Source organism: Canis lupus, chromosome 6 (genome assembly GCF_003254725.2).
Source record: "Canis lupus dingo isolate Sandy chromosome 6, ASM325472v2, whole genome shotgun sequence".
NCBI classification, from domain to species: Eukaryota; Metazoa; Chordata; class Mammalia; order Carnivora; family Canidae; genus Canis; species Canis lupus.
Genome location: NC_064248.1, coordinates 12,723,842 through 12,750,379, shown reverse-complemented (window position 1 = coordinate 12,750,379; position 26,538 = coordinate 12,723,842). Strand labels below are relative to the sequence as shown.

At 51.8% G+C, this 26,538-nt stretch overlaps 1 protein-coding gene across 1 annotated transcript in view; it reads left to right on the top strand.

Moving 5' to 3' along the window:
- The window catches only part of FOXK1 (forkhead box K1), a 67,954-nt gene that overhangs the window by 33,636 nt on the left and 7,780 nt on the right, over positions 1–26,538 (top strand). The window contains exons 2-8 of the mRNA XM_025426322.3: positions 11,034–11,219; positions 20,514–20,670; positions 21,297–21,443; positions 22,098–22,291; positions 24,750–24,916; positions 25,007–25,291; positions 26,115–26,339. Of these exons, the coding sequence (XP_025282107.2) occupies positions 11,034–11,219; positions 20,514–20,670; positions 21,297–21,443; positions 22,098–22,291; positions 24,750–24,916; positions 25,007–25,291; positions 26,115–26,339 (1,361 nt within the window). The remainder of the gene's footprint in view (positions 1–11,033; positions 11,220–20,513; positions 20,671–21,296; positions 21,444–22,097; positions 22,292–24,749; positions 24,917–25,006; positions 25,292–26,114; positions 26,340–26,538) is intronic.

Sequence of the window (26,538 nt, the reverse complement as noted above, 5' to 3'; positions counted from 1 at the left end):
ATAGTAGTTTAGTTTTTTCTTCAGTACGGAGTGCCTCCCGTCCTGTCCGCCCCCATCCTGCCCCACCCGCTTTGGGGTGTGGGGGTGTGCTGTCTGCCGGGAGCAGGCCTGCTCAGGCCTGGACATATTTTGCAGAGTTCTCAAGCTCTGTCAACTGTGATAGCTTCCCAGACCTGGTCGCAGGCTTTCAGTTGTCCAGGGAAGTGGCTGGCCGCCAGTCTGGTTCCCAGATAGCAGGGGCAGAGCCACACACGCCCCGGCTGGCCGCCCCTCCCTCCCCAGCTTGGCAGCACTGTCTCCATGCAGGTTTCATTTGTGCCTGGTCGCGTTTTCCAAATTAGGAAAGTAAACTGAGCTTGGCCTTGATAAAGCAAGGATGTGATTTGTCAGGCATGCAGACGCCAGCCCTGTTGTGTTTTGACAAACGGAACCTTAAAAACAAATACAAACAGCAAGGCCTGTTTACTCTTGGGAGGTATACTTGAGGTTTATATTTTAGGGTTCTCTCTCGAGGTTTGCTGCTTTGAGGACATCAAAAGAGAAAATCTTGAAATCTAACTTTTGACTTGGATAGCAATGCCAGTGTGAGGTGGGGACGGGAGGCCTCGTGGGTTTGCCTGGAACATTCCCCTTGTTGGCAAACTCATGCTTCCCTGTGGAAGGACAAGCCTGGCTACAGACCTTCCATTTGGCGGTTGTGGTGGTGACGCCGTTCTGGCAGGCCCTTCCAGGCTCTGCCTTCAGCTTCTGGAAGCTTTTCCTCTGCCAAGTTTAACAAAATTGAACTTGTGCCTCTTTGAGTTTCCAGAATCCAGATCAGCATGCAGAGCTGATTTCTGCTTTGTTTTCTGTTTCTCATCCCCTCCTACACAGTTCAACAGCTGCTTTGTCCCTTCTCCTCCTCTGTTTTATAGAAGGAGTGATAACACAGTGGCCTTTTCTGTAATATCCTCAAAATACACGTATTTAAATAAAACTAGTGTCTGGAAAAATGGGGTGTTTTGATTACTTGATGTATGTAGTAGAGCCTTCGTTTGGTGCATGGTTACCTGGCACACTTAATAACAGCAGATACTAGGTTTTGACTACTAATGTATCATTATTATTAAATTTCATGTTAAGAGTTAGGCAGAAGACCTTCAGTTTTATAAATTTTCCTTATATGGAAATCTTCGGTGCCACATTCCAGTGGCTGGCAGTGTCCTACCCGACCAGTCCAAAATTCCTAATGTCACCTGGATGTTGTCCCCTGTGGGGTGGGGGTCTATGCATTACCAGTGCTCTCTGTGAAGAATTTCCAAGTGTAAATGTGACTGTTACATCCTGTGTGGTGATTTCTTTTTCCAGGAGTTGAGGGGGAAGCTGTGTGACAGGGGGCAGTCTGGGCAGCCATCTTTTTTTTTTTTTTTTTTTAATTTATTTATGATAGTCACACACACACACAGAGAGAGAGAGAGAGAGAGAGAGGCAGAGACATAGGCAGAGGGAGAAGCAGGCTCCATGCACCAGGAGCTCGACGTGGGATTCGATCCCTGGTCTCCAGGATCGCGCCCTGGGCCAAAGGCAGGCGCCAAACCGCTGCGCCACCCAGGGATCAGAGGGCTGTTATAACAGACAGGTTACAGTCATGGCACAGACTGCTCCCCTTCCCCCCCCATTTCAATGACACCGTGACCTCTGGCAGCCTGGCAGAAGGATGGCTGGGGGGTCTGCTGGTGGAGTGACTCCAGCCTCCAGACGGCACACGGGGCCACCACAAACACTGCCATCTCCGCCAGAGACTCTCTAAAAAGTGTAGACGTGCTTGGAGCGGCTGAGTCAGCGGCTCCTGGCCCACCCCAAGTGATGGAGTGATGGACCTCCCTTGCCTACCGCACGTTCTCTGATTCTTCAGCCAGTTGGCTCTACTAAACATAGTGAAGGTATATTGTCCATGTCCTTGCAAAGTTAATCTAAGACCAGAAAATTCTAATCATTTTTCTGTGGCTTGTCAATTCCATGGAGGCCAAGTTTTAGCTGTCCCCCCTCCATCATGCCGTGGCTCTTACAGCACTTAGATTAGAATTTATCTCCCCCTGCCTTGTACCCACATGCTGTTTTATATGCCTTTACCTCTTGACTTTCGATTCCAGAAATAGGTCATGGTGAACTTGTGTTGCATGCACTGTGTGTGTGCCAGGAGAGCAGAGCGGCCGTAGTGTGGTCAGCACCCTGCCCCAGGCAGTTAGCAGCCCAGAACCAGGAGCGGGGACCAACAGAACAGAGTCTTGAAGAGTATAGGTCCCTTAGGACAAGGCTGTGTCCTGTACTTCATGGCTGGCTCCCAGGAACTAGTGATGACTTAAGTGCTATGTCTGCATGGTAAGATCTGTGGGTCAGGCCAGCTGGACTTCCTGGAGTATTTTCCTTAAATTGAGTGGAAGGAAAAGGTAAAAGAGAACTGGAGTTGCTCGCGGCACATAGAGCCCCGGTGTTTCTGTGACTGCCATCCATAGGGTCCAGTCTTGAGGTCTGCATCAAAGCCAAGCAGCACAGGACGGGCCCTCCAGGGTCTGTTCAGTCCGACACTGACCTTAAGGAGGCCAGGACACTGGAGGTGGTGGTTCTGAGCTTTGTGGTTCTTCTATTCACCCAGCTGGATGGTCTTCAATGATTTTCAGGCAAGTCTAGAAGGTATTTACTTTTCTGCCCCATTGACTTTCCAAACTGTAAAGCTCAGGAGCTTGCCTTACACAGTGAGGCAAACCAAACTTTTGGTTTGTTTTAAACCCAGTACATCCCCACAAAGGCATAAGAGTGTCCCTGGGAAGACCCTGGGGACCTTCCCCTAGGGATCCTTACCCTGCGCTGCCCACAGCTCTGCTGGGGTGCTCTGTGTCCCTTCTATATGGCAGGAGAGAAACGGCCATGTGGAGGGTGGACCTCAGTGCCAGATGGGAGTGGTGGGTCATTTCAGGATTGTTCTGAGAGCTGGCAGGCTTCCTCCTGGGGCCAGCATTCATCAGGGTCTTCGGCAGTTTCCCAAACATGCCTGAGAACAAGGCTTTATGAGGAGTAGTTGTCTCCTGGGCAATGCCCACTGGACACCTAGATTCTGGGCTCTCCCCCACCCAGATGACTCACAGTCACTGGTGAGCCTCTAGCCTCAGCCGAGTAACACTGTAGAAGTTACCTCAAATCCTCCAGGTGATACTGTAGAAATAACCTCAAATTCTCTGCAGCTGGTAGGAGTCTCCTAGGAGCAGGACATTGCTCCCAAGGAAGGAGGGTGAAATAATTTTGAAGGGGCCAGAAACCCCAAGGTGTGCCCCCTTGGCCACCTCCTGCAGAGGGATGCCCAGGACTGCCGTGAGCCCCACTTAGCAAGCTGTGTGAGACACGGGAGGGTCATCACAGCTGCACCCAGCCAGCCTCCAGGGGCCCCCATCTAATTGCCTTCTCTACTCGGGCTTCTCAGGTGAGGGCGGAGCCTCTATTTTTACCAAGGAGCCCTGGCTTTGACCAGGCCTTTGGCTGCATTTCTGTGTTTTAGCATTTACCACAGGGGCTTGAGTATCCTGCAACCTTTTTTTCTTTTTCTGTAGAAATAGTTTTGGCTTGATTATAAATATATTGTTTATTTTTAAAAAGAAAACAGACCATACGTTTGAAAACATAAAGAAGAAAGCAGGGGTGTCTGGGTGGCTCAGTCCCTGAAGTGTCTGCCTTCTGCTCACATCATGATCCCAGCGTCCTGGGATTGAGTCACTGTCAGGCTCCCTGCTAAGTGGGGCACCTGCTTCTCCCTCTCCCTCCATCCACCTCTCCGCCTTTTGTGTATGTGCGCCCTTGCTCTCTTTCTCTCTAATAAATAAATAAAAATCTTTACAGAAGGAAGCAAAGTTACTTCTCAACATGTATTCTTTAATTTGCCGTGTATGTTTCCCACACCCAAGTTGTTACTGCGCTGACCGGGACCCAGAGCTGAGCGTGTGGATAGGATCAGAACCGAGCCTGTGACCACCTGCTCCCAGGCTGCTCTGGCTGGCCGGGGTCACAGCTGTGTGAGTCAACCAGCCTGAGGAAACAAGGCTGAGGGGTCAGTGCAAAGGTGGAGGGAGCTGGCAAGCAGTCAAGATCACAGCCTCGGTTCATAGAGGAGGGACGAAGACCAGGCAGAGAAGGTTGGGTTTTGAGTTTTTGTTGGTGTGTCAAGGACTTCACCAAGCTGGTGCCTGGTCAGGGACAACAGTCCTCGCACTTTCCCGAATCTTCGGCCATCTGCTTCCCTTGGCTCTTCCTTGTTCTAGCTTCCTAGTTCTAGCTTATTCCTGCCCCTTTGGTCTGCCTGTGATGTGCATCCTTAGCTTCACTATGAAGGTGGTCCCCATGGCCTGACGAGCCCCCATGGCTGCAGCCTCCCTTCTGCGGTTTTGGCTGTTCTAGCAAATGCATTAAAGTATTAGTAAAAATAGATCTTTTAGGCTAAAAAAAAATGATTGTCAGAATCCTTTGATGTGGGGATTGTATATGTAAAAGTTTTACAAACCCATTTCCTGAACAGTCTTATTTTTCTCCCAAGTTCTTAGGAAAGTCAGAGCTTCTAGCTCCCCTGGCATTCTAATTCCAGACGTAGGTACATGGGAACCGCTGTGGGCTGGGCCCACCCTGGGAAAGCTTCCTCTTTGCCTCCACCTGGAACAAGGGTCTGGAGCAGGGTGGGAAGGGAGGGGCGGGCTGGAGGGGCTCTGCGGGCTGTTGAGTCATGTTTTGTGTGCCTCCCAGCCCTGCCTTCAGAACAGGAGGCCTGGCAGTGTTTCCACTGTTCTCAATCCCCCTGGGGCAGGAGCACACGGTGGAACTGGGCCAGGTTTAATCCTCCATGAGGTTTCTGGAAGACCTGTCACACCTTGCATAATTCTAAAGGGTTGGTTATTAAGTATTTGCTCCCTCCCCCCATTCACGAATATTTCATTTCTTTTCTTTTTTTTTTAAGATTGATTGATTGATTGATTGAATTATTATAGACATAGACAGAAAGAGAGTCAGAGATAACAGCAGGAGGGAGAAGCAGGCTCCATGCTGGGAGCCTGACGCGGGACTCGATCCCGGAACTCCAGGATTGCGCCCTGGGACAAAGGCAGGCGCCAAACCGCTGAGCCACCCAGGGATCCCCGAATATTTCATTTCTTAAAGGACATTGTAGCAACACTGAAAGAATGTTTTGATATGAGTGTGGGGTCCTGAAAGGCCCAAGGATCTTTCATCCGTCTTTCCCGTCTCTTCTGCTCACAAGAACATCCGTGTGCCATTGGCTGCTCACTGTGTGCCAGGCCTCACACTCAGTGTTGTCAATGCATTTGAAGAGACCTCCCAGGTCCCCCCACACTATTCCCACAGCTCATTCTCAAACCAAGCCTGTCTTCACGAGTCAGCTATTTGGTCTCTGCACTTCATCACCAAGTATCACACTCCTCTGTGGGCCAGCACTTTATGAGTTCTTGGTATGCCTGGATTCTGTGTGTGCTTCTAGTCACTTTGCTTAGACCATTCTGCTTAATACTCTGAAGAACCCTGTGAAGTATGCTCTAAGGATACCCTGTGCTCCTTGATGAGGAAAGCAGGCCGGTGCATTAAGAGACTTGCCCAAAGATGTGCAGTGATGAAAGTGTCCCAGTAAATGGCCACATAATGTTTGTCTCTGAGTACACACCATAGTTTGTTCAGCGATTCCCCATAGGGAGCTCTTTAGCTGTTTACAGTTAGGATATAGTTTTGGTTTTGGTAACCAAGGTCAAAATAACAAGGGTGAAGTTGATACAGTCTTAACATAAGCTGCTACAGCAGCTCCTAGGCCTTTTCTATTACATTGTTGTGTTACCCAGTGTCCATCTGATGGCCTACTCTGGCTGCTGCAGCTCCTGCCATCACATCCTCATTCTGGCCATTGAAAAGGAAAAAGTGAAGAAGACATTCTGTTCTTCTTCATGGCATGCCTATTTGCATCCCATTAACCACCACGGTCTCATGGTTGCAGGAGAGGCAGCGAAGCATTGTCATTTGGGCGACTGTGTGCCCAGCTGAAACTATTCACTGTAGGATGTGTATCCAGGGAACTAGCTGCCTCTGTCATAGTCTGCCTTTTAACCACCCATGTATTTGTCTGTCGTCTTCCAAAATAAAAACACTCCTCCTTATCAAAGGAGGCAGCCTCAAGTCCCGCTTATGACGACACCCTATAAAGTATAGGATCTCTGGTGACTAGTGCATCCCTCCATCATAGCATTACAGGTGGTCCTCTGTGAAATGCTGAGCTGAGCACAAGGAAAGGGGAGGTGGCCCCAACTCTTCAGTTGGAAAAGAGAAGAGCAAGAAGCACACTCACTAGTCATAGACATTGTTCATGCCAGTTCCCACAGGGCCAGGCCCTGTGTCTGCATTCTGGAAGGATCTCTGCCCACCAGCTCCCTGGCCTCATCTCTGCCTGTCTCACTTGAGTGGTGACTTCTTTGAGGCCTCCTGAAGCCATAGGCTTGCCGGGCTGGTGCCCGATCTCCAGCCACATGGCAGCTGCTTGAGAAAGATGTGGCATTCCTTCTCCCACAGCCCATTGCTTGGAGCCACTAAAAGCCACATCAGCATCCTTGTGTACACTGATGCTCACTTCCCCATGCATCCAGTCCCCAAAGAGTTCTTCTCTCTCTGCCTATTTCTCTCTCTCTCTCTTTTTAAGATTTTATTTACTTATTAGAGAGAGAGCAAGAGAGCATGAGCAGGGGGAGGGGCAGAGGGAGAGAGAGAGAAGCAGACTCCCTGCTGAACAGGGAGCCCTATGTGGAGCTCAATCCCAAGACCCTGAAATCTTTTCCCCCCCTTTTTTTAAATTTTGATTTATTATTTATGATAGTCACACAGAGAGAGAGAGAGAAAGGCAGAGACACAGGCAGAGGGAGAAGCAGGCTCCATGCACCAGGAGCCCGACGTGGGATTCGATCCCGGGTCTCCAGGATCACGCCCTGGGCCAAAGGCAGGCGCCAAACCGCTGTGCCACCCAGGGATCCCAAGACCCTGAAATCTTTTTTTTTATTTTTTTTATTTTTTTTTTATTTATTTATGATAGTCACAGAGAGAGAAAGAGAGAGAGGCAGAGACACAGGCAGAGGGAGAAGCAGGCTCCATGCACCGGAAGCCCGATGTGGGATTCGATCCCAGGTCTCCAGGATCGCGCCCTGGGCCAAAGGCAGGCGCCAAACCGCTGCGCCACCCAGGGATCCCCAAGACCCTGAAATCTTGACCTGAGCCAAAAGCAGATGCTTACCCGACCAAGCCACCAGGTGCCCCATTCTGCCTTTTTCTTATGTCTAGAATGAAGATCACTGTATTTATATTGATATCAATAAGGATTAAACAAGCTCTTTTTATCTCCAACAATTTCCTAGCTGGTGGGGCAGGTGATGGGATTCCTCCCTAAGGACCAGATGGAAGTGAAAGTGAGCACCCCAGTCACCCCCAAATCACTTAGGCTCCTTCATGCCTGAGCAGGACCAGAAGCAGCCTTCCATGCTGTGATCTTTGACCTGTTGTTGAAGACAGTGGCTTCATGTGCAACCACAGGATGTTGATTTGCCTCAACTTCCAGGAGCCTTTGGCTCCCATGTGGGCCCAGGGACTGTGCATGTGGCCCCAGGGACTGTGCAAGCCTCGGGGAGACCCTAAGTATGGGAACTCTAGAGCAAGAACATTTCAGAGGAGCTTGAATGAGATGTAATTCACATAGCAGGCAGCTAACCCACTCAAATTGTCCAGGTCAGTGGTTTTGAGTCTGTTCACAGTTGCACAGCTACCACCACAGTTGATTTTAGAATATATGTCTCACCCCTGACAGCCAGCCCACCATTGCCTCCAGCCCTGGGCTGCCCCCCAACTCCTCTGTCTCTGGACAATAGGGCAGGGATCCTGGAGAGAGATCTGAAGTGCTGTCCCTCCCAGTGTAGGTGCTTGCTTGCCAGAGCTGTGCTCCAGGCTGGGGCAGTGAGTGCTAGAGTGCACACGCCCACCCGAGGCTGGGATACCTCGCGCTGAAGGCGGGCGCGCAGTGTGTGGTTGGGATCAGGTCAAATGTGAAGCACCTCCAAGAGAATAGCTTTAATTGCAAAACATGCTCATTAAAACTCCACAACCAGGGCCCTAAACCGGAATGAAAATATTATAGGGAGAGAAGTAATTGGTGAACCCGGGAGCACCCTGGGGAGAGATGCCTGTTTAAAATTAAGTAGCTTCCTAGTGTTTTTCCTCTTAGGTAGGAGACAGTTTGCCTCAGGATAATTTCTGGAAGAGTGAGTCAGGAGCTGCTTTTGAAATAGCTGCTGCAGTAAATAATATGAAAATGTTTATTGTTAAACCGTAATTGGAAATGACTCTTACGGTAGGAAATTGGCCCGTTTGAATCAGTTATAGATGGTGTTTGATTTTGTTACTAATTTGCTAACCCAAATCCCTGACCTACAAAATGTTGTGTTTGATTTTACTAAAAACTCCACCTGTGTGCACATATTATCTGGAATCTTTGTTTTTGAACTGGAAAGTGTCTGTTCAGAGTCTCCTGTTTTATTAGCAAAGAACACACAACTACAGAGGCCAAGGCAGTAAACTCACTAGAGGTTCTAAGCCACTCTTCTTCCTGTATGCTGTTTCCTTCCATGTCAGTCTCCACCCTACACCTCGCCCTCACAGGGGACTCAGCAGTGGGCCCCCCACCCCCACCCCGGGCACCTCACTCACCTCCTGAGAATCACACTGTGGTGTGGGGGTGGTGCAGCCCCAGCTGGCCTGGAGCCTGGCCTCCCCATCCCCATTCCAAGGATTCTATGCTAGCTCTTGTCTTCACCTGAAACCCTGTTTTCTGACATTCCGTTCTGCCTTGTGACCTCTGCCATAAGCCAGAAGCCACATCCTCTTTCTGGTTGCCTTGATGATTGTAGGATGCTATGATCTTGTGTTAGCATGAGGACTTTCACGGTGTGGGATGTCAGAACTCCAGCTGTGTGCCCTTTTGGCAGGTAGTAGAATGTAGCTTGTGTTGATTTGCAGCTGATGAAGGAAGAGACCAATGGTAAAAGACAGACACAGTGCCTTTAAATACTCATCATTACTGCTTCCGTATTGAACACTGTAGGACGGGGCTGCATGCGGGTGCGTGTGTGCACGTGTGTGCCTGTGTGTGTGAATGCATGAGTGCGTGTGTGTGTGTGTGTGTGTGTGTGTGTGTGTGTGTAGCCCTCAAGCATCTCCCAGGTTCCAAACTCTTTCCTTCCTTCTCTGGTTTGGAGACGGCAGCCCATCCTTGGCCATGAGCTGGGACAGATGCTGGCTCGGCTCTGAGTCCTACAAGAGCTGACAGGCCTCCAGGTCTGGGGAGACTGGAGGCCTCAGAAAGCGTCAGGAGGAAAATGTGTGATGTAACTTTTAGCCAAAGTACTGATGAAGGAAATTTCTGCTGGGTTGCGGGAAAACTAAGGAAAGTGGGAGCAACATCAAACGTTTCTTTAACTATGGCTTACAAGAGGAAAATTGCAGAATATGTTTAAGTGGCCACGAGGGGCCTTACGCAGGACCTTGGGGGTGATGTTGACATGACAGGACAGATACCCCAACCCCCACCCTAACGCTGGTGCTTAGACTGCATCTCCCAGAACTAGTGCAGCATCAGGAAATGGTGTCAGAACGCCTTCGTTCTCATTTTAGGTTTGGAACTATGAAGCTGGTACCTGTGGGTTCAACAGCAGCCTGGTACTTTGCTCCCCACCTTGGCTAAGACCCCCAGTCCTCATGCTCTTGCTTGGGTGTCTCTGGAAGAATCCGTACTGGCCAGTCCAGCCGGTTTGAGTTACGGACTTTCTCTGGAAGTTGCAGGCAGCCTGACTGTTAGAGCAGACGCTTGCATATGCTGCTGAGTCATTTCATGAGCGTGGAAAGCTCAAGAGTACTCCTGTGGGCTCACAGACACTCACTGCCTCTTGGGTGCCCAGAACCTGTTTTGACCTACTCTTAAATCTAGTTTTTTAAAAACTATTTTACTAAGAGAAAAAAGGGAATTCAGATGAAGAGGGTGTTTACTGCGTCCCTGGGAGTTTGGAGGTGTACTCGCTATGTAAACAAATAACATGAGCAGGAGTGAACCAGCAGCCTGCTGGCGGAGGCTTCGTGTGGTCACGCTGGGGAGGACTTTCACACTTCTCGAGCTGTGAATCACTTGGCATAACCTGAGCACCTTTCCAGAACTACTGGGAGAGCACCAAAGGTGGGAGTTTACATCCATCCTCTCCAGGCCCCGCCCCACGACACCCCCCATATTTTACAAAGAGCCTTATCTAAGCAATTGCTACAGGCAAGACTGTCGCTTGTCTCTGCACAGGCAGCCTGTTCTCATTTGGTTTTGTGTTTTTGTTTGTAACTAAGTCCTGCACTTAGCAACCTGTTAAGGACTTGTCCGTCTAGAAGGTAAGTGTGCTGGATAAGTAACGTCCAGATTTTACAGGTAGATGTTCCTTGGAGGCAGGCGACCCAGGGTTCCTGTGGCACACACAAGGTGTGACTTGGATATGTGAGGCTGGGTTGGTTTGCATGCAGTCACCTGCCAGTAGAGAAACTGAGATGCTGAGGATGCTGCTTGTCATAGGGTGTCTGTCTTTTCCACTTGCTGCATGAACGGTAATCATGGAATTTCAGTCTCTCAACAAGCTTGGGTACCCAGCGGCCATGCTGGTAGATGGGAAATAACTCTGTGTGTCAGAGCCTCTGCTAGGGACTCACCTGGGTTCATAACTCTCTCTTCACATGTGCAAGAAAAGGAAGACCCATATCAGTGTTAGCAAGTGTCCTGATGAAAGCAGCACACATAGGATTTTTGGTTCACTCCCTGAACTACAAAATGACGGTGGGGTTCTGTTACAGAAGGCAGTTATGTGGTGACCTAGAACATTCCTCTGCCGACTCCCACCTCCGCCTTCTCCCCGCCTGTTCTGCACTGACCTGTGTCCTCTCTCTTGTTACAGGTGCACTTTTCGGTTCCCCAGCACGGCCATAAAGATCCAGTTCACATCACTATACCGTCAGGAGGAAGCCCCGGCGTCTCCCCTCCGGCCCCTCTACCCGCAGATCTCCCCTCTGAAGATTCACATTCCGGAGCCGGATCTCCGCAGCTTGGTCAGCCCCATCCCGTCCCCAACTGGCACCATCAGGTGAGTGACCTCCTCTGGCCTGTGCGCAGCCCACCGTGAGCCTGGGCCACACAGTCCCCTCCACAGAGGAAGAGGAAGATGACACAGAAGTTCTAGGTCTTATACAGCATTCTGTGTGTTTCTGGAAAATTGCACAGGGATGGAAATTTTGGAACTATTTTAAGTGCATCAAGGGACTTGACGACTTAAAGAAAATCTCTGGAGAATTCTGTCACAGAGTGAGAAGTCCCTGCCTCCTTAATCACTTTTCAGTTTGCAGTTCTGTGTAGTAGGGGCTTTCTTAAAAAAAAAAAAAAAAGCACAGGCATGATTTTTTTTTTTTTAAGACATTGAAAATATTTTCAAGTCATATCTGCATATCAGGATTTGAACTTTGTTTTTCTAAACTTTATTGGTGAAGTTTTAGGAATCGCTCTGGATTTTGAAGGAGGGAACATCCTCAAATGTTCTCATCATTGGCATGATGTACAAAGAAGCTGTAGGGGAAGGTTTCAGGGAGATCTACATAGATGGAGACTAGCCAGGCTCTTGACTCAGTGCCACGCAAGTCCTGCCTTCTACCCATTCTGTTACCTGTCTCAGGGTCAAGATTTATACATGTTAAACTATTTTAGAACTTTGTTAAGGACATTCTCAGTGAAACTCGCTTTCCTTTTACTGCGTGTATGACCCCTGGGGTGCAGTGACCACTGTGCATTTTGGTGCTCCCACCACAGCACCAGCAGCCTCCCCCATGGCCAGTGTGTCATCGGTGTAGATGTCAGACCTGGAAAAGGCAGGTCACATCACTTCCTACAGGGGCCCCTGAGCCACACTTTGAAAATGGCTGCTCCAGTGGCGGGAGCTTTGCTGTCTCTGCAGCCGTCTTGTCGGATGCTGTGCCTTCCCTCACTGAGTGTCCCTGCTCCAGAGGTCCTCATGTTCTAGAACTGCGTATCCCCCATTCTTTCTGTAATAATCATGCCTCACCCATGCCTCTTATTTTCCTGCCGGGACGTGTTGCTGACATACTGGGAACAGTATACATTGAGCTGGCTTGGAATTGGTGTCCTGCAGAGCCAGTGAGTAGGTGTGACTTGCTCTTACAGAGAGAATGGTAGGGACAGTGCTGAACGGGACGTGGCCTGGAACTCAAGACTAGGACCCAAATTCTGGCTCTAGCCAAGTATCTAGTTAATAGAGAACTAGGGGCAACTGAGGCAGGCCCCTGCTGCCTCATTGGGCCTTGTTTACCTTGTTGTAAAGGGAAACTCAGAGGTCCCAACTCTGGCAGACGGGGACAAGCAGCTGCTTACCAAAACCCAGGAGTGCGTTAGGTCCTGTACTTAGCACTGGGCCTGCAGTGTCTCAACTACTACTTGCATTTATTTCAGGTTTCTAGAATGGCTCTGCTTTAAAACCCCAAACTGATCATGTGATCCCATTGTTGTTTCAGGCGGCTAACTTGAACTTATTCTAGAACCTGAGTTTTATGGTCACGCCATGAAAATGTTCCTACACTTGCTTACCTGTGTGTAGTTCATCTGTGAGTAAGAAGTCGTATATAGTGAGATGGTGTAGCCACGTGGAAAAACAGTCCAGCTCTTCCTCGCAGTGCTGAAGGGCCACTCTGTGAGCCAGCCACTCACCTGAGCAGCAGGAGGTTCAGGCAAGAGCTTGCACACAAGGGCTCAGGGCAGCATTATTCATAATAGCCCCGAAGCAGAAGCGACTCAAATGTCTGTCATCTAATGAGCGGCTAAGTCAAATGTGGAATATTTACAATGGAATGTTGTTTGGCCATAAAAAAAGGAATGAAGTGCTGACACCTGGCATAACTCAGATGACCCATGGAAACATAATGCAGAGTGAAGGCAGCCAGATGCAAAAGACCGCACACCGTTATGATCCATTGATAGGAAATGCTGGAACAGGCGGATCTAGAGAAAGACTGGCAAGTGGTTGCCAGGGGCTGGGGGTCAGAGGAAGTGCCATCCAGCTGGTATGGCATTTGTTTCTGGGGCAATGATGCAAACGCTTTGGAATCAAACCGTGGTGATGGTTGCACAACTCTTGAGTATACCGAAAACCCCTCAGTTCTTTAATGGGGGAATGACATCTCCGTGAAGCTGATACCGAAACTTGCCTGTGCTGACCCCTTTACCCAGCAGTACTGTAAAGCAGCAGTGGACACAGGGACCAGCAATGTTTCACGCCTGTGCCGCTGGCAGCTGGGGGCTGGTCCTGGGCAGTGAGGGGCTGGTCGTGGAGGACCTTTGGCACCCAGCAAAACCCGAGCAGTTGGTCGGCATGGGATTGTTAATTATCAGTGTATAGTACAGCCAAATAGATGCATTCTAAGAGAGAAAAATATGTTGGCTTATACCTGGAGGGCTTCAGAAAATAAATATATCTTCCAGTAATATTCCAAATCAACACAGTAGCCACCCGGTTAAGATATTCAAACCAGGCTTCGGGCGCTCCTGTAGTTTTTGTGTTGGAAGGGAGGCTGTAGCCGGAAGCAGTTAAGGGAGCTGTTGAAGCAGAATTGGGACTTGAAGCAGGTGTGGCTTGTGAGGGGCCAGCCCTGGGGCCAGCCCTGGGGGGGAGCTGTGGGGTTGGGGGGGGACGCTGTGTCCTGGGCTCCCCTTCTCCTGTTCATCTGGCAAAAGATATGGAGAGAAGATAGTCATGGTGGGACCAGCCCTCTCTCCCATTTTTGGCCTTTAAATATCACAGAGGATTTCTGTTTACATCCGTTTATCTTGGCACTGTGGAATCCAATCGAGTGTTTAGAAACCTCGGAGGCCGCAGTGGTTTCGCTTGCCAAGATCCTGCTCCTCTCCTGGGCTGTGGTGGGGTGGAGCCTCGGGTTTACTAACTGCCACCACCCCTGCTCTCACCACCTCTGCTCTAATCCCTGGGACGCTCCCTCCCACCCCTCCCATGACTGAGGAGGGGAGGAGGGCCCATCTCTGCAAGGGGTGGGGTGGAGGGGGCTGGCACCCCCGCGGCTGTCGCTGCCCGTCCTTCTGACGACACAGTGGGAGGGGAGGACACCTCTTCTCCTAGTTTGGTCCTCCCTCGTCCTGCTCCTGCTATTGGCCAGCTCCCCGCGTTGCCTGGGGGCCCCGGTGTGGGTTGCTTTTCTCCCAGGCCCCAGTTTCTCCAGCGCCCTGCCCCGGGTCTCTGTCCCCTCCAGGGTTTTCTGAGCCACTGGAGTCCCTGTAGGAACATTCTCTCCAACCAACAGCCCCCGCCCCACCCTCCGACCCTGCCCGCCTTCCTTTCTGTTTGACCTTTTTTTTTTTTTTTTTTTTTTTTTGCTTCCCCAGCGCTGTGGGCCAGGGGGTGTGGCCGCCTGTGGTTGGGTTTGTTTTGTTTTTGGGCGTTTGTTTGTGTTTTTTTTTTTTTTCACTGATGTACTCCACCCAGAAAATGAATGAATGCTCTTTGAAATAAATTCTGCTGTCTTCAGCAGCATTTTGCTGACTTTTTTTTTTTTTTTTTGCAAAGAAGTGTTTTTAGGAAGAAGAAATCGATTAACCGTTTTCTGGGTTTTACAAAACAAGAGACCAACCTATAAAGAGTCCTCAGAGCTAAGAGTTTTAAAGCCAGAGCTGAAATGAAGCGGGAGGAAAGAGGAGCTGGTTGTCACTAAGAGCCAGACTTTACAAGCTGCTTCTTTAAGAAGCTTTTCCTTGATTTTTTTTTTCAGGGTAGAGATCAAAAACCAGAGTAATTTGTGCTGGGAAGTCTGGCAAAGTCTAGGCCACTGCCTTCAAAATGAAACCACCCCTAACCGTCATCTTCAGGTGCAGTTCCACCTCATTGGTGGTTGGAGCTCGGCTGCCCGCCCTTCCCTGTCATCTGTCCCGTCCCAGGAGAAGTGCTTGTGTCCCTCCGCAGACGGGCCCTTGCATAGGGTGGCGGGTCCTTCCATGGAGTGACGTATCTTTCCTTGGGGTGATGTTTCCTGCGTCACCGCTCCCAGCTCGGCCTCCAGACACTTCCTGTCGTGCCAGCCGAGGCCCTCACCTGGTGGTCTTGGAGCACGTCATCCGTGGCTCACCTGGGGGCCACTTCCTGGCACCTGTACCTGTGGACTCCCACCCTGCCCCCCCGCCCTGGGCCCTTTCCCTGCCCAAGAGGTCCAGGGAAATAAAAATTGGCTTATCCACACAGAAAGGCCGGCCCTCCATGTTCTTTGTATTTTCCCTTCTGCCAAAATCCATGCCACGGTGTGTTTTGGCTCTAGAATGTGGAGAGAAAGTTCTTATCTTTATGGAGGTGGCCGTGTCCCGGTTCATGGACACCTCTTACGGGCCCTTTGAAGGTTCATGCTTTAAGTGTTCTTGGCCGAGCCTTCTGGGTGTCGCCCGGCCTGTGGGCACATGACCCAGTGACGGAGGGCCCTTCCCAGGCCTCACACTCTGGGCGGTAGGAAGCAGGAATAACCTGGAGAACAGGAGCTGAGTGGGCGCGGGGGCTGCGTGCCCCTCAAGGTCTGCACCAGGCGGGCTGCTCCTCGGCATGCACACACCTTGTGATGTCTGGGCTGATGACTTGCCGACTGTTGTGTGCGGGGCAGGATGCATTTCAGAAATGACCTATGCTTTTGAGCTTCACAGGATTCCGCAGCATCGCATTATTCTTAAGCATCCCTAAAGAGAGGTCTCAGAAGCTGCCCTCTGGGGACCTTCTTTCCCTGTTCTCCTATTTTTTTCAGACTACAGAAAGACTGTATGCAGTATACAGAACTCAGACATTTCAGAAAATGAAGCTCCCCCCACTGTGCCATTCCCAGGACAGGTGCACGGGGCACGTCTCTAAATGCTCCCAATGGCTCACTTGGAGATCAGATGCTGGCCAGCAGATTGCGCATAACGGTTGAGCGTGGTTCTAGCTGGTGGCACCAATGCTGATTGTGTTGAAGCTTTTACAAAGTTGGGTTTTTATCAAAGGGATAAAAGAACCAAAGGGTACAAGAACCAAAATGTCCACCACGGTGGCACCACGGGGACAGTCCCTGCCCGCCTCAGTGCTCTGCCAGTGTTTGCTCGTCTCTGCATGGCCCACTATGCGATTCTCTGGGCCTCTCGGTGTGTCTTGTGTCGACTTCCTAGGTGGAAATTAGGGGTTTTGTTTTCCGTCCCCACCCTGGCACCTCAGGACTGTTGGGTCAGTGAGTGTTGGCGATTTCTTAGCCTGTCTGTGCCAGCTGCAGTGCCTACTTTTCCTTGCTCCTGCTCCGGCTGTCCCCGCCTGGGGGGTCTTTGGGCCTGTCTGCTGTGTTTGGTTCAGGCTCGGTGTCCCTGTGACTGGCACATCCACCCTCTGCCCCCATCAGTGTCCCACGCTCCCAGCTCCGTCTGTCATGCCGACCTGTTGGGAAGACCCTCCTTGGATGCCCAGTCTCCTTCTACCTGGACCAGCCTGGGGCACCTCCGACCCTGGGATCGGCTTCCCGGTAATTCTGGGAGCTCCTTCTGCTCAGTCTGTCTTTCCATTTCCCTGATCTCCTCAGTTTTTATCAGGGAACATCCTCTAGCTGCTTCCTAGGAAAGAATTCAAGACAGGTAAATTAAAAAAAAAAAAAAAAATCTTCCATGCCAGAAAATCATCATTCTCCTCCATTCACACTCTCTCCTCTGTGGACACATTTTTTTTCCTGACAACTTACAATCACTGTCTATCTTTGAGTGTTGTCGTTAGAGAGGTTAGTACTCCTCTGGCTCAGACCCTCTCAGACCCGCTGTTTGCAGTGTCCATGCATTTGGGGCGCCGGGAGATGACCCTCTTGTTTCCGTGGAGCTTCCCCCCTGCTCATACCCCTCACTGCCCTCCCTTCCGTTCCTGGTGGCTTCCTGGGCCTTTTGGGGGCTTTCTGGCTATACTTACTGAACTTGCCTTTCTCCTCTTTTTAAAATTCTAAGGACGTTTCCCTGTCTTCTGCAAGTGCATTAGCAGCCTTCTCACCAGCTAGTCACCATGGTCTGTGCCATTCTGGGGTTGAGGCCACACTCTGTTTCGCTCTTTTCACCCCCTGCTGCCCCCTGCTTGCCTGTGTGGGCACCACCAGGTCCCCCCCACCCCACATGCCACAACCCCAGGGCACCTAGGACCGGCAGGCACCTGAGTGGGTGTTGAGGGCCCTGCAGGGCTTGGGGGCACCCTGGACAGGTGGCAGCAGACACCATGGGAAAGGCTCACTGTGGGCACCAGGGACAGACTTCATCAGCTGCCCTGTTATGCATGGGCATAGAAAAAATGCATGCATTTTCCTCAGCTTAAATTCTTACCATCATAGTTAGACCTGGAAACACCTTTTCCCATCAGGCTGTTCATTCTTTTCCAATATTTGTAAACATATGATGCAATGTCATTGCCAGGTATGACTTGCGTGGTTACAGGGGTCCGTCCTTGGGTTTGCCCTGGTGCCACAGCAGCCCCAATCCAGAGCAGCTGCTGGCAGGACAGGCCAGCCCAAGCAGCCACCACCCAAAACCATAAACCTTTCTCACCTGAAACAAAAGCATGACTTAGGAGCTATTTTCCCACCAAAGGTAGAATCAGCGACCAATGGTCTAAAGTGCGCGTTCAGTTTCATTTCCACCTTTAATCTTGAACCAGGAAGAACAGGCATTTGTTTTGTGTGACATCTGGTAGGTCGCGGCTGCTCGGCCTCTACTGCTTTACTGTGTGCCTACATTGAGACTTCCCACACACCTGGGCAGTGGGGGACCCCCCACACCCACAAAGCGAGCAGTACTTTGCTCAAGCCTGGCGTCCCAGGAGGTCCCTACCATGTCCTCTCTCTCCTATTCCCTTCAGAGTTACACATGTGTGTTTGTACTTTAAGAATTATTTCCAGGGTGCCTTGTGGCTCAGTCAGTAGGGCAGGCAACTCTTGATCTCAGGGTTGTGAGTTCAAGCCCCATGATGGGCATGAAGCCTACTCCAAAAAAAAACCAAACTCCCCCCCCCCCCCCAGCTTTTGCTAGAAGTGAGGGAGATTTTCAGTGGGGCAGGATACAACTCTGGATGGGACACTGAGCATCCTGGTGGGCTTCCCTAGTGTGTGAGAGCCTTGCTGTAAGCCCCCGGGCCGCCATCTGACACTCACCCTCTGAGGCCCATCTGGGAGCCCAGCTCACCTGGCATCTTGCTGTCGTCCTTCTCTTCAGATGGCAGCATGATGCCAGGGCAGCTGGGTACCAGGCACAGCCCTCTCCGTGGAGGCCAGACTGTGGCGACAGCTGAGTGGGGTTCAGGGAGGAGCTAGCTGCTCTGAGGCCAGAAAGGCTGTGCACAGACACACGTTCTCCTGGGACAGGCCTGCTGGGCAGCTCTGGGGTCACAGCCGGGACCTGCCCAACCGTGCTCTGTCAGAGGGGCGATGGATGTGTTCAGGAACAAAGCAGGGTTGACAGGGCTGCCTTTGCCCGGTGCATCCAGCACTTCTGCATCGTTTGGCAGAACACAGTGCAGAGAACCTTCAGGAAAAGCCCCTCACATCAGGGTTGTGTGACCATCTAACCACAGCTTCATGCTGTGTATGGTGGCATTTATTTCCCAAATGGCTGCATTTGAGAAGCCTGCTTCTGAGCGTGTGAATGTGTTACTAGAGAGAGATTTTCTGTCCCCCTCCCACCCTGACATTACAAGCTTGGGTTTTATATATTTGGTTCTGAATTAAGTTAAGAAAAGCTGCTTTTATTACTGTTTCCTGCCTTTACTAAGCAAGCCTACTTGTGTTGTGGGAGTCTGTTCTCACACACCTATCTCTGCTGTGTCTGGGGGAACCCAGCAGAGAAGAAGACTTATCAGATAAGAGTCCTTGCAATCCGGGATGTCTGAGGGGCTCAGTTGGTGATGCGTTCTACTCCTGACCTCTGCTCAGGCCTTGATCCCCCTGCGCTGGGGCTGTGTGGTGTGCGCAGGTTCCTCACCACAAAGGAATAATGGCCAGAGTCAGCTGAGGTCCCTTTGTCCTGTCCTTCCTAGTACCTGTTGCATGAGGGAGACAGCCTCTGAGCTGTGATTGCTGACTGGGCCTGGGGGAGGAGGAAGGTTCTGGGGTGGGGGTGGGGTGCGTTTCCAGGAAGGAGCTGGGCAGCTGGGTCAGTGAGCATCGGAGTTGGAGTTTTGGGGATTGGGAAGGTATCTTGTCATTTGGGCAGAAGGGAAAGGATGTTTAGGCAGGGGAAATGGGACAGAGGGGAGGACGCAGGAGCACATAGGGCATGCTCTAAAACCTGGGGCCTCTGGATGGTTCCTGTAGGGTTCTGGCCTTGGAGGAGCTCTCCTGAAGGCAGGGGCCTGAGTTCTCTGTGACTTGAAGGAGGTGGAGTACGGGCACACTGGCCTTGTCCCTGCTCCTGGGACAGTAGGGGCCAGGGCACCCAGGGTCCTCCATGAGGCTGGCGAATGGGGCTCTGGTCAGCACCTAGCAGGGGCACCTCTTACCTGGGCTTGTTACCCACTTTTAGTGTTTGCATTGATTTCCTGTGAATATTATGTAACAGAATTAGTTTTCAGAATCAGAATTTCGTTGTAATTTGATAACCAAAGTCCACCTTGTTAACGAGAGGCATTGTGCCAATGCCTGTCGCTGGTGAGCTGGGCCAGGTGAGCTCCCGCAGGAAGCAGGCCAGGGTTCCTGCAGGCCTGGCACCAGCAGTGTGTGCTCAGAACCCGCTGGAACTGGGAGTGGCCTTGAGCCATGAGTGTGTCCAGCCCATGTATTTGGCTGCAGTTTCTCACTTTGGATTGGTACTGCAGCCCAGGAGAGAGAGCCAGCATCAGTAGAGGCTGGAGCAGTAGCTGTGGCACCAAGAAACTGGGGGCGGTCCGGCCCAGAGGTCCTCACACCCTCTCTCAAGTCTTCATCTCCCCAACCTTTGCCCACAGCGCCCTCGTGTGGACAGTGAGCATGCGACAGCAGCAGCAGGGCATGGTCAGCCCTGCCTACTGCTGGCTGTGTGCAGAGGGAGTGGGGACCCGAGTAGGGGGCCTGCTGAGTGGCTGCCATGTAAACCTGCCTCTCAGGGCCCACGGTTCCCCACCGCAAGCAGAAACTGCTGCTAGAATACCCCACATCGCACCTGCCATGCGTGGACGCAGACTGTTTTCTGGTTGCACTTGGTCCGTCCTTTATCAAAGGCCAGGTGCAGTGTCATGACAACACAGGAAAGAAAGGGGTCGAATTTCTCTGTCTCCCTGCATCACCCAGCCGGGTCCTGAAATCCTGTGACGTCAAGTCCTCCTCCTTTTCAGGATCATGTACTTAGGACCTGTTGTTTCTCTCTGCAGTGTTCCCAACTCCTGCCCGGCCAGTCCACGTGGAGCCGGGTCATCCGGTTACCGCTTTGTTCAGAATGTGACCTCAGACCTGCAGCTGGCAGCAGAGTTTGCAGCAAAGGCCGCCTCAGAGCAGCAGGCAGACACGTCTGGAGGGGACAGCCCTAAGGTCTCAGGCCTCACGGCGCATGGCCATGTGGTGACCGGGCATGGGGCACAGAGCAGCCACACACACGGCTGTGTGTGGCTGCTCCAGTGAGGGTGGCGGGCTTCTGGGGTGCCAGCCTGAAAATGAGCTGCACTCGGAGGCAGAACACTGGCTCTGCCTGCCCATCCCCCCCCACCCCGAGAGCAAGCATTTGCTCAATTACCAACATCACACTTAGGCCCCACGCACACTGTTCTTTCCCACTCTGCACCTCATTAGCATTCTATCCTCGTCCCATCTGTTGGTGACAGGACAGTTTCAGGGTTTTAATTAGTCGACGAGGTTTTCCTTACAACTTTGTATTTCAGCTCATTCTCTTGTGATACCTGTTTTTAAACCAATCTGTAGAGGGAGAAATTTCAGAATTAAAGTATGATGAGAATTTGATTTTTCCTTGCATGGGGCAGGAATGGCTGTCCCTAGTTTTGTGCATGCACATCAGGGAAGTGGGTGGTGGTCCAGGGACCAGGTTAGGTGGGCACGCCCTTCCAGTCTGTCCCAATTGGTAGCAGGACACGCGGGGTAGAGGTGAGGGTGGTGGCTTGGAGGTCCTTCTGGAGCTAACGGCATGCCGCCTTTCTTCTCAGGACGAGTCGAAGCCACCGTACTCCTACGCTCAGCTGATCGTGCAGGCCATCTCGTCCGCGCAGGACAGGCAGCTAACACTAAGCGGGATCTACGCCCACATCACCAAGCATTACCCTTACTACCGGACAGCTGACAAAGGCTGGCAGGTGAGGCCTTGGGCCCAAGAAGCCAGATGAGTCCATAGTCTTGGAACAAGGGAGTCAACAGGCTGTGGTTTTCTGTGAGACGAACAGAAAGTGATAGAGGGTGTCTCTGTTGATGGCCCGTGGTGCATGTAAAATGAGCAATGGCCCCCTGAGTCCACATAGACTTCTCTCCCTCTGATGTGGAGAGGGATGTATGTATGTACCTCACGCTCACCCCACCTTACAGTGCTGCACTGTGTTGGAAATGGACTGTACACACGTGCTCCAGCAGCAGCCCACATGTCCCATCATGCCATGGGCCATGCAAGACATAACTAAGCTGTGTCACACTTGTTTGGGACCATTTTCCTCAAAGTTGCTCCTTCCCACTGGCCAGTTGACTTAGTGTAGGCTTCGAACCAGTACGCTCCTGGACTCCAGCTTGTCCTTCTATTGCACTTTGTCTACAAGGAACGCTGTGTTGAATTTTACAAGGAAACACGACCACTGTGCCTTTGCACTGCCCAGTAGAATACGAGCACCTAGCGGCCCCGTGGAGTGCTCTCGCTGGCATGAACGCCACCTGCCCCATCACCTCTAGTCTTGTGGCTGGGGTTCAGATTTGGGGCTGGTTTTCTGACTTACTAATTGGTGAGTATCTCTGCTTGCCCACAGAATTCGATCCGACACAACCTCTCCTTGAACCGTTACTTTATTAAAGTCCCTCGTTCCCAGGAGGAGCCTGGGAAGGGGTCTTTTTGGCGAATAGACCCTGCCTCAGAAGCTAAGCTCGTGGAACAGGCATTCCGAAAACGGAGGCAGAGGGGTGTCTCCTGCTTCCGCACCCCCTTTGGGCCTCTGTCGTCCAGGTAAGCCCCTGCTCTGCTCCTTGGGCAGAGTCTGTCTTCTCCCACTGTCCACATTCACAGGAGCAGTTTTGTGTTTTCCATCGAGACCACCTCAGGACCAAAGAACTTTATGATGGTACAGTTAGTACACTCACCACTGGCTGCTTCTCTGACATGTCAGTTCTCAGAAGCTGAAACGTAGGTGATGGTGGGAACAGTACCTAAACCAAAGGGGGTTAGAAGGGGACTGCAGCTCCCAGGGTTCCGTGGAAGCAAGCTCACTAGCAGGAGGGCTGGAGGGACCCAGTAAACCGCCACCCTGGCCCTGGTGAAATGCTGCACCCTGAGGGACACACAGAACAGGGCTTGTTGAGCTCACACAGGCTTTGTCATTGATGGAGCTGATGTTGGGATGTGGCCTCTGTCGGCCCTCTGGTCAGGGCCTCTCCTGCTCCATGCACTTGTAGTCAGCACGGTCTGTCAGGCTAAGCTGCCCATGGAGGGCCCAGAGGTCTTCCCGAGGTCACCAGTCCAGGGAAGGCATGGGTGAAGAATAGAGGACAGATGCTCTCTGAAATTCTTCCCCTGGAAGGAAATCTTGGAACCTGGTGCTTTGCACTTCGTTGTTTGTCAGACGTGATTCCACGAAAGACTGCTCAGATGTCCAGAAATGTCTGATACAGGGTCTGTCATGATTCTCAGTTCTGTAACCAAACTAAAAATTGGAGCAAAGGTGATGGTTGTACAGGTAAGGTAGGAACTCAGAACGTTCCAGCTGAGCTCAGATTTTCCAAAAGGCCCATTGCTTAAAAAGGAATTTGAGAGAGATTTTGTTAGAGGAACTGTGAGTTTGCTAGTGCTGCAGTAGCAGAGGACCACAGACTTGGTGGCCTGAATGCCCAGTACCCTTCTCTCACGCTTCTGCAGCCAAAGTTGGCAGCAGGGTGCGTTCCTCGGAGGCATGAGGGCATCTACTCCAGGCCTCTCCCAGCCTCTGCAGCTTTGCTAGTGATCTCCAGCACCCCTGGTCTTATGCAGGCATCACCCTGACCCCTGCCTGCATCCTCCCCTGCCATCTCCCCAGGCTCGTTTTTGTCTAGATTGCCCCTTTGAGGATGCCAGTCACTAGGTTAGGGACCATCCTATTGACTTCATATGACTCAGTTAGTAAAGACCCTAACTCCAAGCAAGATACCTTGGGAAGCATTGGTGGTTTCTGGGTACACAGTTCAACCCCTTAACAGTGACTGGCACTACTTTTCACTTGTAGACCAGCCTATTGTCCAGCTGGGGGCATAGTTAATGGAACTGGCTTTGTGCGCCCAGTAATGCCCGGGGAACCCTGATAAGGGGTGTCTCTGGAGGATGACAAGGTGGGCCTGACTTCACGGTCACTTGAGAATTAGGGACACGATTTGATGAACCTGCATAGTGGCAGGCAGGAAAACCTTGGGCCAGAAGGAAGGCCCAGCAGGGTGTGGGTGTGAGCTGTGTATTAAGGAGAGGGAGAGACTCTCCTGGCTGCAGAACCTAGATTTTTTAGGAGAGAGGCAGGGGGTGTGTTTGTGTTGGGTGGGAGGCAGGTAGGACGTAGGGTAGATTTGGTACAGAGTTAAAGAGGGCCTGCCAGGAATTTGGGCTCCTGTGGTCAGAAGGAAAGCCATCACAGGCTTGGGGGCTGGGACGGACCCAAGCATGACCAGTTTGAGTGTGGGCATAAGCACACAGACTGCAGGTCTGGGTGGGAGGCAGATGAGCCAGCCAAGAGGTGGGAGAAGCAGTAGGAAGGCTTGGGTGGCAGGGGGTGGGGGTGGGCAGCCAGGTCTGTGCCCGAGGAGACCAGGGTGCCCTCAAGCACCCCTGTGTCTGGGGAGGCAGGCAGCACCATTCACCGGGGGTGTTCATGGTGCTGATAAATGCAGAGTGTGAGGACTGCTCTCTCCAGGCAGCCCCGGCGTCCCACCTCTGCGGATTTGTGTTGACCCCAGGGTTCTGTTCAAGGGACTGTGAGTCCCCTGCTGTGCATCCGGTTGCAGGCCTGCCTTCACTGCATGAGCTGGATGACAGTGCTCTGGTTGAGAACCTAGGCAGACAGTGACAGTGGGAGATGAAGAGCTGTGTGCCCAAAGCCTATGTTTTTAATGTAACACCGAGCCCATTTTGTGGAAGACTGGCTGGTCCCCTTCAGGAAGTAAATGCTTGGGGTTGTGGCTTTTGCTGGGAAACCACAAATAATGCAGTGTCCTCCCACTTACTGGGGCTTTCAGTGCCTGGCTGCTGTTCTGTTTATCGGGTAGCTCATTGTCACCATGGAACATTACGCTAGTGTTGGAAATGCCTCGTGAGGACAGAAGCATCAGGAAAGGCTGACAGAGGTGCCATGTAAGATGGATGTTACAATGTTTATGTTTTGTTCGACACTTTAGTTTCTTACCTCGTTTACTTACTTGGATGGTCCTTTCTCTTCTTTTTTTCTCAGGAGTGCTCCAGCTTCACCCACTCACCCTGGGCTAATGTCCCCTCGTTCTAGTGGCCTGCAGACCCCAGAGTGCCTGTCTCGAGAGGGCTCACCCATTCCACACGACCCTGACTTTGGGTCAAAGTTAGCTTCCGTTCCAGAGTATCGGTATTCCCAAAGTGCACCTGGTAAGAATGGTCTTGTCCCTTTATCCGGTGTGGCAAGATGGAGCCTCGGGAGTCCACAGGCCTCAGTGGTCATGCTCCTTCTTCACACAGGCTCTCCGGTCAGTGCCCAACCAGTGATCATGGCTGTGCCTCCTCGACCACCCAGCTTGGTGGCGAAGCCCGTGGCCTACATGCCAGCGTCCATAGTGACAGCACAGCAGCCAGCAGGCCACGCCATCCACGTCGTGCAGCAGGCTCCCCCTGTCACCATGCTCAGGGTGGTCACCACCTCCGCCAACTCTGCCAATGGGTACATCCTCGCCAGCCAGGCCTCATCAGGGGCTGCCCATGAAGCGGCGGGCACAGCTGTGCTGGACCTGGGCAGTGAGGCCAGAGGTAACATGCTCATGCGTGCACTGGGCTGGGATGGGTAAGGCCGTCCTTGGTCTCTGGAACCTAGCCCTGCAGCCTGGGCCATGGGGCTACAGAGCCCGTGCTGGGGCCACGGACTATCTCTGGGGACCAGTAGTTCTCAGACTACTGCCTCTCCTCCCTGCTACTTGCTTTTTGGGGCATATGTCCTTTTAAATCCATGCCAATTGCCCTCTGACACGCACCTTCCTTGGGTGGTGGCACCTGCAAGTACGCACAGCCCTCGAGGTAACAGCACTGGGTAGTGGACTTATCGTTGCAGTCCAGAGAGTGATTGCTCTGGAGCCCCCAGTGGAAGTCCTAAGAAATCATGTAAAAAAATAAAAAGTAGCCACAGATTCCTACGTTGGGCATCTTAAGCCCAAGGGGTCACAGGGTCAGTACTGAAAATGCAGCCAGAATGGCAAAAGCCAAGCGGAAGCCCTTGAGCTGAACACAGTCTCCTGGGCTTGTGGGCCTCCATCCACTGACCCCATTACAGCAGCCCGTTAACGTCACAACAATGAAGGATTTCAGAGAAAGACTGTGGTTCCAAGCACAAATCTTTTCTTTCCTGAATAACGTTTTCTTTCTCTGATTAACTTTGGGTTGGTTAAAGTTCAAGGTATTTAAATGTTTCTCTTTAGCCCTACTGATTGCCTTTTGTTTCAAATATATTTCTTTAGTGGGATTTTTCTTTTGAGAGCAGTGTTTTTTCTTTGGCGTCAATGCTTGAGAACCTTTCCGCCATAAGCCGACTTCCGGGCCACGTCAGGCGGACGGGGTTCTGATATACTTCTCCCCGTAGGCCTGGAAGAGAAGCCCACCATCGCGTTCGCCACCATCCCTGCTGCCAGCCGCGTCATCCAGACCGTGGCCAGCCAGATGGCCCCAGGGGTCCCTGGACATACGGTCACCATTCTGCAGCCGGCCACACCAGTGACCATTGGGCAGCACCACCTCCCTGTCCGGGCCGTCACTCAAAACGGGAAGCATGCGGTCCCCACGAACAGTTTAGCTGGCAGCACTTACGGTGAGGCCCTGCCCATGCCCGCTCAGCTCATCCCCGCCATTCTGCCCGTGGTGCCTGCAGCACAAGAACACATGTCCCCTCTATCTGTGACCCCCCTACACCCCCGCTGCGGTGGGTCTGTTGAGCATCTGCACCACATGAGCACTGTGCTCAGGCCAAGACACAAGCCCTGCAGCAGAGGCAGATCCCATGTCCCAGA